This window comes from Nicotiana tomentosiformis, chromosome 7 (genome assembly GCF_000390325.3).
Source record: "Nicotiana tomentosiformis chromosome 7, ASM39032v3, whole genome shotgun sequence".
NCBI lineage: Eukaryota > Viridiplantae > Streptophyta > Magnoliopsida > Solanales > Solanaceae > Nicotiana > Nicotiana tomentosiformis.
The window spans coordinates 120129169-120148813 of record NC_090818.1 but is presented as its reverse complement, the minus strand read 5'-3'; the positions used below and the strand labels follow the sequence as shown (position 1 = coordinate 120148813).

The following is a 19645-nucleotide window of genomic DNA, read 5'->3' as shown; positions in this document are numbered from 1 at the left end:
AAAGGTCACTACGTTTCCAGTCATCATATATATCTAAATATTTTAATTAACATTAAAATCACGTTCTTAGTGTGTACTTTATTTCAAGTCTCAATCCATTACAAAATAAAATAATAAATAATATATGTAACTGGTGAGACAAATAACATAATTTAAATTTCATTTAAATAAAATATATAACAACAATTTACATGTTTGTTAGGACATACATGTACCAATCAAATACTAACTCTTGCACATATATATACTAAAAGGTGCACTAGGCAAATATTATGTTAAATCGTGGTTAAAACTTCACCCCAAGGCTCTCGAAGAGAGTCTGCTAAAATAGCTAACGCTTTCCAATCAGTAATTTCTATGTAATTAGCCAATTCAACTCTTTTTGACTGAAAAAGGTATACATGTTCAGGAATGGAAGCATCAGGGCCAATTTTAAATTCCCTAAATTTCTTTTCTCATTCCCTTCATTCAACATTCGATCCCTTAACTCATTTTGCATTGCTCTAGGGACATTCCTAATGACTTCAGGCTCCGAGTCTAAATCATTATAGAAATAAGTCCCGTGATGATGTATCATTCTGCTTTGTCTCTTTCCTTGACTTCGAGAACTCCCACTTGGAGTAATTCGAACTTGTCCATGTTCTGCCATGTCTGAAATAGGACCAAGGAAACAAAAAGAATGGCTACAACCATTCAACGTGACAACATATATCACAATTACTTGTATAAAGATACCAATTGAGGGATTAAGACTAAACTTATTTTAATATTAAGATACAGTAGGTTGTATACAGACCAAATAAAAAAAATCACGGTCCTAACATATAAAACTTTTTTGATAACGCATTATTCAATGTCTTCTTATTAAACAAAGTGCACACATGAGTATATCACTATTTCAATGTAATTTACATACCATTATATACATTCTGTAATTAAATGATGTAATTACATAAACTATACTCAAAGCACGTGGTTCAAAGAATCAATGGTAAAAGGAATACTCAGTTTGCATACGTTGAAACAATCAGAAAACTTTTGACTTCGAAACCTTATCCACAAAGAAAAGGATTCCACTTTTGAACAAAAAAACAAAACGAAGGCCATTATACTTTGAAATAATATATGCGGCAACAACGGCAACGAACAAAGGTACCTTGGAATAATTTCTTAAACCTAGAAGTTATATGTGGCAGAACAAGCAGAAGTTACAACATAGTATAATTATCATACGCACTTCTCTTAATATGGTTTCTATGCCGATTTCAAAAACAATTAACACGACTAGGCAGCAATATTCATGCTCTGATGCTATTGTTAATCAAATTCAGTAAGAATATGAATTAGAATCATGCTCCTGTTATGCAACAAAGTAAAATCACAACCCAGAAAAATTGCCCCTAAGTCCAACTTTGATTCTCTTAGAAAGCAAAGTATAGTTCCACAAACTAAATGTCTTTTTTTATGTGTGTTTTATAAAAGAAAGAGAAAAATTTTCTCTGTTAAAAAAGAAGAAGATTGATGAGAAAGGCAGAGCAATTTCCTAGTTGTTGTTCGTTCATTCCTCTTTGAATAGGGTTACCAAAATAAATTTTATAGGGAAAGAAATTAACTGCTATGAGAAAACTGCTCTCAACTATACCCAAACTTGTAACTTCTTCAAAAAAGTTATTTTATTCCCAAACTCTATCTCTTCCTAAATGGGTTGGGTCAGCCCATATAGAACGACCCGATATCCGAATTCAATACCAAGAGTTACCAAAGGGGATAATATAATTGTATGCAACATAAGTTCAGGACCAAACCATGAAGTTTTCCTATTGTTTAACTTTGATAATGTAGCTAAGTTATGTCAAGACAAGTTTTGCGTTTGGGATATACGTGAAGATGGAATCTGTCTACCCGTTGGATCATGGTGTGGTTTTCATTACAATTGGGATTAATTAATAGGCCTATATGATGATGTCTCTCTAGGATTTTTGCAAGTTATTTTGCTTCTTTTTTTTTTGTTGGTGTGTGTTTGTGCGTTCCGTCATCCTTTTTATTAAAGGTACCGAAACTTGGTCTATTTATGTGATTTGTAGATGTCAATACTTTTGTTGCACTATAAAGAAGTAGAATAATTACACTATGGAGAAAGAATCACCTTTTGTAAATATAGATACTCTCATGAATATAAAAGTTATGCCACTTTCAAAGTAAAATGCATCTCTTTTTGTCTACATGTGAATAAATATATGTTTATATATGTATATTTAGTATTCTCATGGATGTGAATATTGTGCCATTTTCCGGTGATGCCTCAATTTCTGTCTCTTCTATACAATTTCATATCAAAATAAATTAATCACAAATAGTAATTTCATATTATACAGTATTGGGCCCGTGCATGCCATGTAGTCTATTTCTATTCGAAAAGATCAACTCAATTTCCTTCATTTCAACTATCCATGAAACCCGCCCCCCCCCCCCCCCCAAAGGAGAGGTACAACGGATATGGTTACTCTTCCGTTAACTAGAGATTTCGGGTTTGAGGCCTGAATATGGAAAAATCATTAGTAGGGAGCGTTTCCCCACGAATGGGGCCCTACGCGGCGCAAATTCGAATATAGTTGGGCTCCAATACGGGTACCGGACACCGGGTGAGAAACCAAAAAATAATATTCATGACAGGATTTTTAAAATTTTTAATTCATGATTCGAAATTCAGATTTTATTTTTTTGTACTATCGAAGAAAATATAATCAAAATAAACAGATGGGATTCAACAAAGCAAATTAATTATTATTTGGCATGTTACATCATTTGTTCATCTCTAATTTATCTTTATGTCAATGCATAACTGAATGGAAAATCTATAAGTGAAATTTTATTTTTTTTATTTTACTTTCCTTAAACAAGTATGGCAATTTTCAAAACCAAAATTCAGCATGTTCTGCTTTCCTAACAAGTATGGCAATATAAAGCTGTCCCTTAATAAACAAGTATGTCAATTTAAAATGCCAAAAATCAGCATGTTTTTGGATGATATTCTTTTTTTTTTTTGGTGGTTAAGTAAATAATTTTATTTACAAACCAGTAGGAGTTTTGGATGATATTCCATTGAAGCTAAAAAAAGAAATACTTGAAATTAAAGTTGAAAAAAGGGTTTTTGGAAGGTATTGTGTTTGGATATGACAACCATTATTTCATTTGAATTACTCCTAAAATAGAAAATAAAAACTTTAAATTCTCTATTTCGAGTTGAAGTTGAAATAATAGATTAATTTCGAAACCAAATATTAATTCAGATATTTTATTTGAAATAAGTATTTCAATTCTTCTCCCTTTCCCTTTTCTGTATTTTTCTCCCCTTCATTCTTCTCAGTTTTTTGCACCCCTTCATTCTTCTCATTTTCACTATATTTAAAAGCCCACAAAATCTCTACAGCTGCCTTAAGAAATCCAAAACTGATTTCTTTAATTCTTCTGATTCTTTATCCTTCCCCTTATGATTAATGTGTAATCATTGTATTAAATTAAATTTATTAGTCAAAACCAAATATTCTTCCCCTCTATCCCAAATTGGTTTCCCTATTTTTTTCTTTCTATTTTTAATTGTTTTTTACTCTATTAAAAGAGAGCGTCTTGAGTTTCACTTCCCTCCTATTTTTTTCAGCGCCAAACGCACTTTGCCCAAAATTTTGCTCTCACAAAATTGAGTGCCGAATGGTGTGACCTAAGGCGCATAATAATCCAATTATAGCAATGGCCGATGACGCCGACCCGGATTACGAGAGATTCCTCCACCTAATCGCCGTCGGCGGCGACGAGGGTGAACTGGCCGACGACGTCGTCTTTTTAGAAGATGAAGCAGAGTATGAGGAAGACGAAGAGGAAGAAGAGACAGAAGAAGACGAAGAAGAAGAAGAACAACAAGAAGAAGACGAAGAAGAAGAAGAAGAAGAAGAGGAGGAGGACGAAGATATTGGAAATGAAGAGTCGAGTACTGGAAGGACGACATTGCGTACGGTTTTGTACGGGAATCGTGGTGGTGCAGCAATTTCATCTCAACAGCGGGCGATTAATGCTGTGAATTTCGATAATTCCGCTATGGAAAGTGAAGATGCTACGACGGGGACCAAAGGCGGGGAAAAGGCGTCGCAAGATGTTGATAAGGAAGAAGACGGTGGAGGCGAAGGAGAAGGGGAGTGGAATCGAAGTGAGATTGAAGGTTTGTTTTGCCCTATTTGCATGGAAGCTTGGACCAACGACGGCGACCACCAAATCTGGTAATTTACTTCTTTGCCCTTCCATCGACAATTATTGAGTTTCAAGTTCTATGCACTAACGTTTTAAAAAATATTTATATAATTAAGTCAGTAACCTATTCAATAGCTTTGACTGGCAACCTAGAATTAATGGTAATTCTAGGTAAATAACCTAGTAGTAGCAATGTAGCATTGGTTAGTAACCTAGAATAAATTGCAATGAACCCCAGATTATCTACACTCATTACACTGTCAATGCATATAATTCTGTCAATGCATATAATTTAAAAATCCCTTCTATTGTGGTGATATATTTACACAAAGTAACCTATTTGATAACATTAATTAGTAACCTAGAATAAATGGTAATTAACCTCATGTTAATCTACAGTCATTACACTGTGAGTGCAACCTAAGTCCTTTTTGATTGTGGTGATGTATTTACGCAATCGGGTAAATAATCTATTTAATAGCATTGATTATTAACCTAAAATAAATGGTAATAATTGTTCGGGCATGTGAAGGGGAGATGCACAAATGTCCCAGGTGTGAGGGATTGACAATGGTGGGTCTAAGGAGAGGTAGGGGTAATCTGGAACAGTGTTTTAAAAGGCGTGGGCGTAAGGCGAGGCGTTTTACATAAGCCTCAGCGGGGCGTAAGCCCCGAGTCATTGGGCGTAAGCCCAATAGGTATTTAATTTTTAATATTTTATAAAATAATATAATGACAGTAAATATTTATAAACAGGTAAAATTGCATAAAAATTGAAGAAAACTATATATATGTGTGCTCCATCCACACAAAAAACTAATCAAAACAATCTATTATACGTTACTTACAAGCACAAGTAATTTGAGTCTAAAAGAATAAAGTTTTCTATATGGAGGAACAAAAAGGATGAGTAACCTGCAATTTGAACTTTGAATTTGCTGCTATGAAGAAGAATGTAGTTCTCTTTGTATTTGTAAAAAAAATTAAATATTCGTTGCTTTTGGGGAGATATTAGCAGACTAGCGGACAAGATAACAAATTGGGAAAACCATGAATTAGGGCTTAAATCAATAAAAAGATCTTTACTTTTAAATTTAATACTTTTGAGTTCCTTTTTAAACCTTTTGAGTAATTACCAAACTTACTTTTGAGAATTCGGGTATTATATGAATGACTAATTTAACAAATTTTGTTTTAATTTGAAAAAGTCTATGTGGCTTACTCCTTAGTAAAAAAAACGCGCCCCGAACGCTCGGGCGTACGCCCTGAACGCCCGGGCATACGCCCCAAATTGCGGGGCATACGCCTCTTGAGACTTTCGTCCCACACCATCGCCCCGGGGCGTTTTTGGTACGCCTCGCCCCGGGGCTCGCCCCAGAAACGTCTTTTAAAACAGTGGTCTGGAGAAGTATTGGAGATAAGTGATTAGGCAGGACATGACTCATCATCTGCTTACTGAGTACATGGCCTTTGACAGAAGGGTGTGGAGGTGGAGTATTAAGGTAGAAAGTTATTAGGCAGTCGACTGTATTTCTTTTCCATACCATTAGTATTAGTATTATTCTAGTACTTGCTTATTCTTTTTCCACCTTCACCAGGTAGGGTTAAGGTCTGTGTACACACTAACTTCCCCAGACCCCACTTGTGGGGTTACGCTGTGTTTGTTGTTGTTGTTGCTAGAACTTCATTTATCTTAAATTTCTACTACTACTTGTTGATGCTTTTACTTTAGTTATCTTATTATATTGTTGTTGTTGCTGCTTCCTTTTTCATGGCTTTTAAACTTTCGTACTTCTTTTTCAAAATTGCTGTGAATTTGCTTTCCTTGAGCCCAGGGTCTATCAGAAACAACCTCTCTACTTGCACAAAGTAGGGGTAAGGCCTGTGTACACACTACCCTCCCCGATCCCACTTATGGAATTACATCGGGTATGTTGTTCTTGTAATAAATGCTAATTAACCTCAGGTTAATCTACACTCATTACATTGTGAGTGCATATATCTTAAGTCATATCTGATTGTGGTGACGTCTATAGCATACAACCTCAACAACAAACTATGTTCAATAACTAGTTGGATCAACTATATGAATCCATATAATCCATTCACCCGTTTCAATTTTGAAAAAAGTTGGTTCGTGCTGATTGTTTGAATGTTAAAATATTCTATATTCAACCTTATCAAAAAGAAAAAGAAGAAAATAGTCATCTATATTCAATTGTGAAACAGACAAGGTGAAGCCTTGGGGGAATGATATAGCACAATAAAATGTTATTTCTGCTGTACTGATCTCTGTTTCCGTTCTGTCTTTTTTATTTTTGTCAAAATCTTTCTTAGTCTCGTTTAGAAACTTTTACCATTTGATTAAAAAAATTACGCTTAGTTCAACATGTAAAAGGGAATAAGATTTTTAAAAGCAGCTTCTATTTTGACAATTTAAGTACAATGACGTAACTTGAAAAGAAAAATTGAGATGCTGCAGAGGACTTCTATTTTGTTTAAATTGAAGATGAAAACAATGGATACTAAATTTAGAGGGTCTGTGGGTTGTGTTATAGATAATAGGAGTTTGTTTCAGTTGGCTTGATTATACTAACATTCATGCAAATTCTATGAAATACTATATGGCTGTAACACATGAAACTGAATAACTATCTTCACCTTCCCAATTAAAGCACTTGAGTTTTCTGTTCTTTTGAATAAGTGACTGCTGAATGATCACAGTTCACATCCGACAGATGGTGTAATACACAGAGGATGAAATGATGGAAGGTTGTTTGATATTGTTTGTGGATGTTCTATGTGGCCATCCAAATGCATCAGTTAGTGGGTGCGCAGATATGATGATTTAAGGTGTTAGAAGGAGATAAAGAACTAAAATCACACGGAAAACAGTTGTCATTAAAGTCCTTTAATCTATTGAATCAATGCGGACTTAGATAAGAATGTAATACAATGCAAGTAAAAGACTCGTATCGGCAATATCAACTAATTGGAGTTATGGTTAGAGACTTACATGTCACTGTAGGGATAAAAATGGTATTTAGAAATCTCTAGTTTTAGAGAACCCCTGATTTGACGTAAACACAACTTTTTAGTAATGGAATGACATTGACCCAAATAAATTGGAATGTATATGGATAATTCATATAGTCGACCAAACTAGTTGGAGTTAAGGTTTAGTTGATTGCTTGATAAGTTGATATATAATTGACAACTGAAAATACAGTTTTCAAGTGTTAATACTTCCATTATCTTCCACCTTTTAATCTTTTGCAGCTGCCTTCCTTGTGGGCATATATATGGTTTGTCATGTATCAAGAAGTGGTTGCAACAAAAAGGAAGTTTAGGAAAGGTATTTCTCATAATAATTTGGTTCTTGTTTTATGCAGTATTTTGACATCCTTTTTTCAGTTGGCCCCTCACATTCTTTCTTTTGTTTTGTTTGTAGTGCCCTCAATGTAATAAGAAATGCACATTGAAGGGTGTCCGAGTGCTTTATGCTTCTCGTCTTCATGCTGTTGATGAAGAGCTTCAAAAGGTCTTCATTTGATGCTTATATTTTGAAGCTTGCTCCATGAGATAGTGACCCAATCCCTTCCTCTTTTGCAGAAAATCCGGTCTCTTGAATCTAGATGTTTTTCTCTTGAAAAAGAGGTAAGAGAAAAGAAGAAGAAAGGTTTTTGATTTTGTAACTGCTATCTCCTGATACATCTCAGGTCTAACCTATAAATGAAGATTCACAGTAGAGACTTTCAAGCTTTTCCATGTAGCCAACACAAACTACTAGAGGCAGAAGCACAGGACTGACCAACTAAGGCATTCGATCATCTGTCGGCGAGATCGATAGAAAAAGTGAAAGCTTGATGAAACCTTATGTTTGAAAAAGAAAAGAAACAAAATGACGATTTGATGATGGTTATCTTTTTATGTCTTAGGCTAGACTTTTCCTTTACTCAATTTAGAAAGAAACAGTGTAGTTGAAGATGATTGTTAGTGTTTTCAAATGGACCAAATTGCTCACGATTTAAAAACTCAATGTATGTTTTGTATAGAAACCTCTTACCAATTGTTATAGGTAAGGGCGATTCTCTCATTTCTTTAGTTGGAACACTAGGAGAAAGATGAGTATCAGTGTAGAGTTCAATCGTCTAAAATTAGACAGAAATGAGTAAGATAAACATAATTTCTTCCCTCATAATGTTGAAGCTTTTAGCAAAAGGAAAGACACCTTTGTTGCCCTTTTCCCTTCTGTTCTCTTCCTCTCCCTTGTACATTCTTCACTATTTAAACCAGAATTGTTTGCTTTTAACAGCTAGCTTCATTGCTCTGTGTAAAGGCATTCAAGTCACCTGTCAGCTTATGCTTCGTCAGGAAGCAAAATCACAGTGGGTTAGCCACAACAATGATACTTCTGCTTTAACTGAGTTTTGAAAACAATTTAGTCCCCTCTCCGGAGGTGCTAAATTACATTTTTCTTCACATGTTCTCATGGTGATTATAAGACGATATTCAATATGCGCAGTGCAGTGATTGGTGTAAGAAAGAAGTTGAGTGGAGGAGGAGAGAAGCTGAGTTGCATAAGCAAGTGGGGCACCTCAAAGAGGTATGTGTCACTCTGTGTGCTATTTTTGCTATGTGCTGCTTCTTCACACCTCCCTTCTTCAATGCATCTTTTTTGTTTGGTTGAAAGTGTAGGGGGCTTTTCTTTAGTGGTGGGGAGATGGGGGAGGGGAGGATCAGATTAGATTGTTTTTAGAATCACTTTTCCTGTGTCTTGGTTGTCTCTTTAAGTGATTTGGTTACTACCAAAACACCCATTGTAAATTTTGTTTAAACTTTCTCCTAGGGTTTGCAAAACGAGCTGATTAACTCTACTTCATGCGTGTTTACTCATTATTGCTGTTCCCTTGTTTGAAAACTCCAACGTTATATTCTCTTTACCCATTGTTAAATTATTTGCACACACTCTTCCTGTCCTGAAATACCAGATTGACTTTGGTGCACTTTCTTTAGTACATATTGTGGCCCTCTTTTTCCTGCCAGCATTCCCTTTTAACATTCTTCAGAATATGACATCTTTCAATGCTATAAGGCAGGTACTTGTTTGGGCTTTTTAAGAAATATTCTTAAATGTGTATATCCCCTTTCTTAGTTTATTTTTAGCCCTTTCTTCTTTGGGTTTTTGATTTATTCTGTCGTTTCTTTGGCTTGAGAAAAATTGGATAACAAGTTTCGGTGCAATTAGTAGTGGTATAGGTATCTCTGTTAACCTTTGTTCACTAAAGCGGCATATTACTTACTGCATATCTGCTCTTCATAGAGAATAACTTGTGTAGAGGGCTCACAAAGCGAGATGCAGTGCAGGTCATCTGGACGCATTTTTGGTAAGCCGTCCTTGAGAAATCTGTACTTTGGGATATTGATCCTATTGGCTATGTTCTATCATCGTTTCACACTGAAGTTCCAGTACCTATCCATGTCATGCAGGGCGCAATATTGACTCCAAATTGGGAAGACGTGAATATGCGAACGCTTTTGTTTTACAGGTTTGCCATCTCCTGTACTCTTGTCAAATGTGAAAATTGAGCTATATTTTTATTTTTATTTTTTAATGTTTGGTTACTGATAGTATCAACTCAGAAATTATTACTCCTTTATCCATTGTTGCTCCACATCTGTTGCAACTTGTTTACCTGATAGTATCAACAGAGAAATCATTAGTCCTTTATCCGTTGTTGTTTCACATTTATTGCAACTTGTGTACAAAGATGCACTGGAAATATGCTCACCTTTGGGTTAACACTTACCTTGCATCATCAATAGTCTTTAGGTGACTGAGAAAGTAGTATGGATGGTCAGTTCCCTTCCTTCTTATTGTCCCAAAATATGACTTCTATTCTTTTCTCTCTTACCTCTTTTTTCTTACTGGTTTTGTATTGGGAACGAACACAGCATATGTTTGTCCAATTGGCCCCATTGACTGAAGTTTTAATGAGTTAGTAACCTTATGTTTTATACATTTGTAGAAAGAGTTTCAGATTGATGGCGCTCGCCTATTTGATGTGGATAGTAACGGTGAGAATTTGATGATTGCCAGAAGGCTCGCTGGAATGGGAGGGCAGCATATGCTTACCAAAGTATATTTCTTAGGTCGCCTTACTGGAATTCTCTGCTGGTTTACGTTCTGCGTATGTGCTTCAACTTTTTCTACTTTTACATTTTGCAGATCAGCCTATTACCTCCGCATGAAAGAGAAGACATTCTGCTTCCTGCGAGCATGAAAACTATCAAGGACTTGCATGTTTCTCCTCATGAAAGAGTCATACTCTTGGCTTCCTTAGGGAAGAAGTTGTCAGTTCTTAGGTCGATAACCTTCCTCATCCACTTTCTGCCAAATAATTGCTGCATAACAGCTAAATGTACTTGATCAAAAGAATTGCTGTAGAACAGCATTTAGCTTCGATTTTGTGCTTCCCTCCCGGTAGATAGCTTATTTATTTGATCTCTTTCTTTTTGCAGTGCTGAAAACAACCATACTGTTCTGACATATGACTTACCGGTAATAACTCTAGGCCTTTTATAGTTTTGTTTTTGCTTTCAATTCTTAAGTTTGTGTAAAGATAAAATTGCTCGCACAGTTGTTGGATAACGTATTACGTACTATTTTTGGTTGATAAGCTCTTTGGATGAGAAACTCTCTGCTTGAATGATTGTTGATTAGAGTTCTTATGGAGTAATTTTTCTGTACTTACTGTGTACACACTTTACGCTAACTGGTAAGGCCTGATAAGGTCCCTCATTTTCAGAGTTAAATGTACAGAACAACCTATTTGATTTGACTGGACCTTCACTATCAGCCGATCTTTAACACCACCTATTCATCTTGTGAAAGGTGTTACTTTTGATTGACAACTTGAGAGTTGACAAAATGCAAATTTTCGTAAAACAGCAATTAGCTTTTCCTCTGTCCCACCCTCCTAATTCATAGACCTCAAGTCTCAGTCTTTTTGCGGCAGAAGATTATGTGCTAAGTTTGATTTTTGCTTGCCTTGTTTTTCTTGAACTTTCTGTTCTTTTGTTTTGATTTCTTCTTCTTTGTGGTTGACTATACTACCTACGCCTGTTGAATTTTTCAAAAATCTATACTTTCTACCTGGTTCAGAATGTTTGTCTGAATGGTGGGGTTGCATTTTTTCCCTGTTATCTAGTTGTTGGTGGGGGGCCCAACAGTTTACTTGGGATAATAGTAAAATTTTCTGCATAATTCCCCAAGTCCCGTTGCTGGGTCATGAGTTTTGTCAAGTCCAAGGCTACTTTAACTTGGATTTAAATTTCGGTAAGTTGTCAAGTAATTGAAGGAAGTTGTTAGAGCCTGTGGGGAATTTCTTACAATCATCAAAGACAATTCCATGTTTGAAACTTTAAAGGGAAAAAATGTCCTGATTTACAATGTAACAAATGCATCTCCTGAACTGCAAAAAGCACTGCCTTTATAGCAAGCCCCCGAATGTCCTGCTGCAATGATTGCTTAGATTCAATTGCTGCATCTTCGACTTTTCTACTCAGTAATGTGCTTTCCTGATAATAATCCCTTTGCTACTGTTATTAGTTACCCCCCCCCCCCAAATATTTGTTACTGTTATTGACCTTTCTCTATATGATAGGTTTGTTGCTAATTGATACTCTTGGCCAAGTTAATTTGATTCTTTTTGTTTGTCTATTTGGAATGTGCAGACTGTTCCTTGGTCATGTTCGTGGGATCCCAACAATTCACATTACATGTATGCCGGATTACAGGTCCTAAAACATTGTCTGTTCAAAAAATGGTCCCACTTTTCATTTGTTGGGAGTCAAACAAAGTAACTTTGACTAATAATTGTGAATCTATTCTCTCGTTATTTTGACATGGTAGAAAATTACAACTTATACTACTTTTGATGTAGTTTTTAAATATCTAATGTTAAAAAAAAAAAGAATAAATATATACTTATAAAAAAAAGAATAAATATATACCTAATTTAGCTGAGAAAATTTGCCAAATTGACCCACAAGGAATCCAAAGTGACAAGCAAGTTGGTATTGAGGGAGCACTTATTTGTTTTCACTAGTTAGTCTCTCTTTCAAGTACAGGCAACAGCATTGTTATTTATCGAAAAGAAAAAATAGTTGGTGTCTCTATTCTTTCCTTTTCTCTGAATAATGCATCATATTTTTTTTGTCTTGTGCAGAATGGTATGGTTTTGCAGTTTGATGGGCGTCAAACTATGAAGCCAGTGGAATGTATGACTGGGTTGACAGGAAATCCTGTTCATACCGTGTGCTCTCTTTCAGCTGATCCTACACTTGGTGCTGGCGTCAGAAGTGTTCTTTCTGCATCGTCAGTAGGCTTGTGCCACTGGAACTTTGGTAGCGGTGAAGAAAGGTGAATTCTAGTATGTTTTACTGCTCTTCTAAATTTATCTTAGTTGCTTCTTGAGGTGAACAAGTTTTTTCTTAATATCTAATATCGTCTGAGTTGCACCATCCCTTACTGTATCTTTAGAACTGTTAGGATCTGATTCTGATGAATCTTTGCTTAGTACCGACTCAAGATTATTTGCACTTTGGAATCTCTCAGTAGATTATTCCTGTAACTTGACAATTGTAATCATTAACTAACTGCAAATTTAGATCTTAGGAATATTCTTGAAGGAGCCTAACTGCAAATTTAGGTCCACGGTATATTCTTAAAGAAGGCTGCATTTTCTGGTCTCTGAGTACATTCTAAGTACTCATTCATCCTATACAAATGATTGAAGTAAGTAGAAAAACTGGTGAGTGGTATAGAATAAGAAATGGATGAAGGCATTGAGTTGACCATTTTCCAGTTTTTCTTGAAAGAGAAATTGCTCAAGAAGGTGCAGACTGTTGTCATAATTGTTTTTCTAATAGCTTACATACTGTGGTGAGATTAAGAGTGAACTGTGCTCAATGCAAATTGTTTCTCACTAAATAGTCCAGCTGGCTGGTACTGAGTACGGTTCAATGGTTATGGTTCTTCAAAATGTACTTTATGGTGATTCGATATCTCAAAAAGTACAACAACAACAACAACAACCCAGTATAATCCTACTAATGGGTCTGGGGAGGGTAGTGTGTACGCAGACCTTACCTCTACCCTGGGGTAGATAGGCTGTTTCCGATAGACCCTCGGCTCCCTCCCTCCAAGAACTCCCCACCTTGCTCTTGGGGTGACTCGAACTCACAACCTATTGGTAGGAAGTGGAGGGTGCTTACCACTAGAGCAACCCACTCTTGTCGATATCTCAAAAAGTAGGTTAGTAAAAAATCTTTTTAAAAATAAACATATATATATATATATATATATATATAAGTAGTGTTCAAAGTCTTATAGTTTATTCAGGCAGCAATGATATTTTTTGTTCCTTGAAGTTGTTTGTTATTGCATTTCCCTTTTTCCTAATAGAATTAAACTATGAGTTGGATGGTTCAGATTTTTTCTCATGGAAATCCTTCTTATCCTTTTCCATTCTGGTAAAAAAGATACTCTTAATTGGAACATCAAGGTTTTGGTCTCATCTTATTTCTTGATCTTTGTTATTACACGTTGTTGACAAGGTGGGTTGCTCTGATGGTAAGCACCCTCCACTTCCAACCAAGAGGTTGTGAGTTCGAGTCACCCCAAGAGCAAGGTGGGGAGTTCTTGGAGGGAAGGATGCCGAGGGTCATTTGGAAACAACCTCTCTACCCCAGGGTAGGGATAAATTCTGCGTACACACTACCCTCCCCAGACCCCACTAGTGGGATTATACTGGGTTGTTGTTGTTGTTGTTGTTGTTGTTGTTATTACACGTTGTATCTTTGTTTTTCTTGTTGTTATTGTTGGTTGCTTCCTGTTCACTATTCCTTGAGCTAAGGGTCTATCGGAAACAACCTCTCTACCTTCACTAGGTTTTTTGTTGTTGTTAAGGTTCTGGTCTAATGTCAAGGATTTAACATGGTTGTTAATTTCTTATTGACTTAGTTTAGTTGTGCAGATAAGCATGAATTTGTCTCTTGATGTTTTCATAATGTGGCAAGGCTTTACTTATTATTTAAGATTTGCAAGAAAGTATCTTTTTTCTTTTGATAACCAAAATTCGTCATGGACCAGTTGACGCACGGTTGGGAATTCAGTGAATAATAAGCACTCCCCTATACCTTTCTTCACAAATACTAGACTTTTGTTTGCGGCGGCAGGGTGAGGTGCGGCTAACCCACATATTACTAGTATCACTCTTACCACTAGATCAAAGCCATCCTGGAGGCGTTTTTATTGGAGGAATCTTGAAGTTGTTGTAAAGAACTTTCACTACTTGAGTTGTCAATAGTACAGTCTTACTTTTTATTCTAGAGGACTTTAAACTTGTTAATGTGTTCAGGTCCTTGTTCACATTTCAACCTACAATTTCCACTAACGTCGAGGGTATATAACCTTCTTAGCGGCAAAGTATATTGTTTTTTTTTGTTTGCAGAATTTTTTGCTCATACCAACTGTTTTCTGGTTTTCGATGTGCTTAAGCCCTAGTAGTAGAAACAATAGCTTTCCTGATAAATTATTTGAATCTACTTGACTATGTCCAAAATCATGTTAAGAGGAGTTGAGTGGATAGTTAGCAGGCACTTATGGCGATTTATATGGATATAGATCGTACTGGGATCAACTATATGCTTTTTAGTTTACTTTTAAAGCTGGTCCAAGAGATTTTTTGTTGTGAAGGTCTACCATATTGTTATTGATGATTTTGAGAGATAAGAACTTCTGAAAAATTGATGTAAATCATACCGGGGCCAACTGTGTGTTTAGTTGACTTTTCAAGCTGGTCTAAAAGAGTGCTTATATTGAAAGTTTTGCCTTATTCCCTAGTAGTAGACAGAATTGCTTTCCAAATGAATAGATCTGACTATGCTCAGAATCTTCTTTAAAGGAGTTGAGGGGCAGAGTGCATCTTATATATGTATATATATTTGAACCTGGATCAACTGTATGGTTTTGGTGACTTTTCAAGCTGGTATAAAAGAGTTATTATCTTGAAGCTATGTGAGTACTTTCTATGAATTCCATGTTGATAACGGAGTTGCATTTATCACTGAAGGCCGTGCTTGGTTCCTGAATCAGAGAATCAAGGAATCTGTATATCTCTCGCTTGTGGAGATAGAAATGATGACATAGTTGCCTCTTTCCGTCCTAAACTGGAGATCATTGGCGACATGGCTGCTTCGCAAGTACCGCTTACTCCTCCAGTAATGGAGCAAGCTGTAGAGGGTTCTCATGTTCTTTACAGGAGAGTGGGTAGCAGATACCAGAAGTTAGGAGCTTCTTGTGCCAAAATGAGTGGCATTCGACTTCCAAAATCTGCTATAATAGATAGAGGGAATCAGAACCCCTTGTTTGCTTCTGGTGATGAAGCAACAATGGAACTGGTGTTACAAGAATTGCCATCTTTAAATGTGGCTCAGCGTATTAAATCTCTCAACGGCCCTATTCGTGATGTGAGGTATACGTGCCTCCTAAACACAGGATTGCTTGGTTGTTTGAGTGATGATAACTTGCAGCTTTGCTCAACCAAGCTCCAATGAAGAAAGGTAACTTATCATAGCTTGTTTTCTGTCTTTGATTGTTTTTAGTTGTGTTTATGTTTACAGTGCAACAGTGCCTTTTCATTCTTTCTTGCTTGACATCTCTATGCCTTTTAGCGGAAAAGAAGAGAGAAGAGAATTGATGTTGAGTGCTTTAAAGTTTTGCCTGCATATTTCAATGTGGTTCATCACTCATCAGAACTCCAAATTAGACTCTTGCTAATTTTGCTAGAGTTAATTGCCCTATCTTAGCCTCTAGGCAATAGAATAGTTTCCGCAGATGCATGTTTGATACCTATTGTGTGCACTGCAAGTATTGCAATGTTTAGTCTCCCGGTCTTGAATTTGGAGTTCGTCTGTTGTCAATAGAGAGATTTATGTAGATGCAGAATAATTACTTCCTACCACTCATGGTATTAACTCAGAGATTTTGCAGTCCTGTGAGTTTGATTTTGAATTTATTGCAGGCTGGCTTCAGAAGACTCCTTTAAATCACCAGCATGTTATATGCTTCATGCGACTTTGACTTTTCAATGGTATAGTATAGCATCTTTGGTTGTAGAAATAGGTAAGAGTGTAGAAATAACATCCTTTTTGTAGCTTTAGGACCCAGCTGAGAGTTGGGGTCCTAGAGCAGGTTGTTGAAACAGTTATTTAATAAAGAGCTTAAATTGTATGCACCAATAAAATATTACGCCATCAAGTAAAATTGACTTTCAACAACCAGTTATGTATAAGTTTTCTACACTATTTATATATATTACTTAAATTATTTATTGGTGAAACGGAAAGAGCTATGCATAAGAAACTGTTTGAATGTCCAGGGACGCCTTATTTGTCATCTAAATGAGTCTAATGGAGAAAAATATTTGTTCCTTTTTCTTTTCATAATTTGTATAACAATCTAGATTCTAGTGTCCAGATCTGTGGCATAGACACCCTACTTTTCTGTGTGTTTGGGGGGGGGGGGGGGTGCCGAACTCAATCAAAGGGGATTTCATTCCATCACTGTTTGGTGGTGTATTTTTTCCTACTGCGATATTGAAAATGTTGGCTTATCTTTGCGAGATCTCTCTGGTTATGGAAAGTAAATGTTTGATAATTTTGAGGTTTTCTTTTAAATACAATTCGACGTATTTTAAAGCATTGAAACTTTAGAATTGGGATTATAGACTATTGGAACATAGAATTCAAAATTGAGTCAAGTTAAGATTTAAGAATAGAGTGAAGTAGCATAATTTATTATCAACAATTCCTAGTTAGCTAATCTTGTATAGCACTTGTCCATCCTGTAACAAAATGGACATCGCATTGGACACAGAATAACGTGATTCCCAGCATATTCACAAATCTTTGTTTAAGCCCATCTTTACATGGTATTATAGTAGTTACTAGTTATGTATTGACATGCAGAAGAAATTGCTTTTAAATTTAAGTCACTACTCACCAGTCACCACCGGTATCCCCATATATAAATAACTCATACGTCCTTCGGTCATAAATCAATAACCTCATAATTTTCAAACCATAAAGGTTGATATTTGTGATTTGGCTGAAGGATACAAGGACAGATTAAAACATTTATAGGTCTGCATTGGTTGAATGCGACTTATAAACCGCATTTGTAAAACAAAAAATGAATCCGACCTGCCGGATTCGAACCAGCGACCTAAAGATGGCAAACGGGTAACACCCACTACAGTCTTCCGCTCTACCAACTGAGCTAAGGTCGGTATGATGTTTTATCTCATGACTAATATACTTTAATAGATTAAACTTTCGTTTTCCGCTTATTCTTTTTCTTTTTAAATAGGAAGGAAATGTGATGCTACGATACTGATGATATTTGAACTAGATTAATTGAAGACATTGTGAATCGATTTATGCTTGGACTATTTCCTTGAGGATTTGAAAATAATTCCACGATTAGCCTTTCGTTTTTTATTATTATATAAACATCCATGATTAGCCTCTAAATTTTACATTTTTGTGTCATTTACGTGTTAGAATCCAATTGATAGTTTTGTCACTTGTGTTATAACTCTCGCCAATTTCGAAACAAGGTTATCCAGGAATTATAAATAATACATTATAGTCCTACATTCAATACGAAATAACCAATATTAATATTTTGGTATAAAATTAATTACAGTGTTAACTTAAATCCACAATCAAACATGAAATAAATAAACTCTGAAATTTTATATCAGGATTAATATCTTTATGCCGGTAACTAATCAACCCCTATATTAATTCAAGATGAATATAAAGGGGTAGCATAATAGCATGGAAGGATACATTTGTTACATGACATGGCCCATACCCTAACAAGAAGGGGTAGTGGACCCATCCATAATTCGTGCACAATTATAAGCTTCAGCTTTTCCCCTTTCTACTCCACACATTATTAAGGCAAAAATGGATTATTTTTTTTTATGTAAGAGTATCAACTTTTAGAGGTATACACTCGAGGGAATATCTAGTTTGTTAAGGAAAATTTGTGTTGTAAACTCGTAGGGTCTCACTTCATAGTTCATAGACTAGCACATGGAATGTAACGATTCGACCGGTCGTTTTGAGAGTTATAGCTCCGATCCCCTTTTAACTGCTTCTCCCATATCTATTTATGCTATTGTGACTTGCCGGGAGGTTTCATTTTGATTTTTGGAGTATTTTGGGATACTTAGTCCCTAAATAGATGTTTAAGCCTTAGGATTTGGACAGTAATCGGAACTGTGTGAAAATGACTCCGAAATAGAGTTTGGTCGGTTCCGTTAGCTCTAGGTAATTTTGGACTTAGGGGCGTATCCGGATAGTGTTTTAGAGGTCTGTAGCTCATTTAGGCTTGAAATGGCGAAAGTCGAAGTTTTGGAGATTTGGATCGGTAGTGGAATTTTGATACCGGAGCCGGATTCCGATTCCGGAAGTTTTCATGGAAAGAGCATTGTTACGGATTGATTGAGCTTGGTTTGAGGTAAGTGGCTTGCCTAACCTTATGTGGGGAAAATTCCCCTAGGATTTGGTGTTGTTATGATATGTGAGCGTCGTGTACGCGAGGTGACGAGTGTGTACACGGGCTATTTGTGGAAAAACCTGATTTTTACCGAGTAATAGCATGTTTTCATCTTATCTGAGTATACTAGCATGTGTAGTTATCCTGTTAGCCTAGAATAGTATGTCTACGTGTCCTAATTGCCTATTTAAACTCTTTGCAGCATGTTTAAAAGAATTCTGCTTCTTTCTTGACTTGTACTTAGTCTTAATTATAGGTTTCGTGTTGTAACTGTTATATTCATTTGTTTGAGCAGCGTATTTACTTTGGGACTACGGGACGGTATTCCGAGAGATCCCCCTACATATTTACTTTTGAAACTACGAGGCGGTTCCTCGGGAGTTCTCTTTATACATTTACTTTTGAGACTACGAGGCGGTTCCTCGGGAGTTCTCCCTGCATATTTACTTTTGAGACTACGAGGCGATACCTCGGGAGATCTCCTTGCACTTTTATTTTTGGGGCTACGAGACGGTATCTCGGGAGATCCCCTGCTGTTTATCCTTGTGTTCTACGTTGCTACTTTGCCATGTTCTTTTTGTTTAAATTCCAGTCTCTTATTATATTGTTATACTCTCCTGCTTATTTATTATATACCAGTAGGGCCTTGACCTGACCTCGTCACTACCAGACCGAGGTTGGGCTTGGCATTTACTGAGTACCGTTGTGGTGTACTCACATCCTTTCCTGCACATATTTTTCGTGTGCAGATCCAGGTTCCTTTTACCA

General features: G+C 36.1%; 1 protein-coding gene and 1 non-coding gene across 3 annotated transcripts; one reads left to right on the top strand and one right to left on the bottom strand.

Moving 5' to 3' along the window:
* The first annotated feature begins 3411 nt into the window (after positions 1-3411).
* LOC104105269 (uncharacterized) lies at positions 3412-16587 on the top strand. 2 transcript variants are annotated; one of them, XM_070179715.1, is made up of 14 exons: positions 3412-4271; positions 7522-7597; positions 7694-7783; positions 7855-7899; positions 8768-8848; positions 9566-9629; positions 9733-9791; positions 10272-10382; positions 10472-10608; positions 10765-10804; positions 11980-12042; positions 12474-12667; positions 15381-15884; positions 16348-16587. In XM_070179715.1, the coding sequence occupies exons 1-13, from the start codon at positions 3748-3750 to the stop codon at positions 15862-15864; spliced, it is 1968 nt and encodes a 655-aa protein (XP_070035816.1). In that variant the 5' UTR covers positions 3412-3747; the 3' UTR covers positions 15865-15884; positions 16348-16587. The 2 variants fall into 2 exon arrangements, with proteins under 2 accessions (XP_070035816.1, XP_033514336.1); XM_033658445.2 differs by having other exon boundaries at positions 3415-4271; positions 15381-15870; positions 16332-16587.
* Positions 16588-17505: 918 nt separating this feature from the next.
* Positions 17506-17597, bottom strand: TRNAY-GUA (transfer RNA tyrosine (anticodon GUA)). Its single transcript is given in 2 exon segments — positions 17506-17541; positions 17561-17597. It is a non-coding gene; the product is annotated as a tRNA-Tyr (tRNA).
* Positions 17598-19645: the final 2048 nt, after the last annotated feature.

Excerpts from the sequence above, each read along its gene's own strand:
- LOC104105269 (XM_070179715.1), top strand. The coding sequence starts at position 3,748 with ATGGCCGATGACGCCGACCCGGATTACGAGAGATTCCTCCACCTAATC. Across the intron at positions 10,609-10,764 it reads AAGAAGTTGTCAGTTCTTAG|TGCTGAAAACAACCATACTG; the intron begins GTCGATAACCTT and ends TTCTTTTTGCAG. Across the intron at positions 12,668-15,380 it reads TTTGGTAGCGGTGAAGAAAG|GCCGTGCTTGGTTCCTGAAT; the intron begins GTGAATTCTAGT and ends TTATCACTGAAG.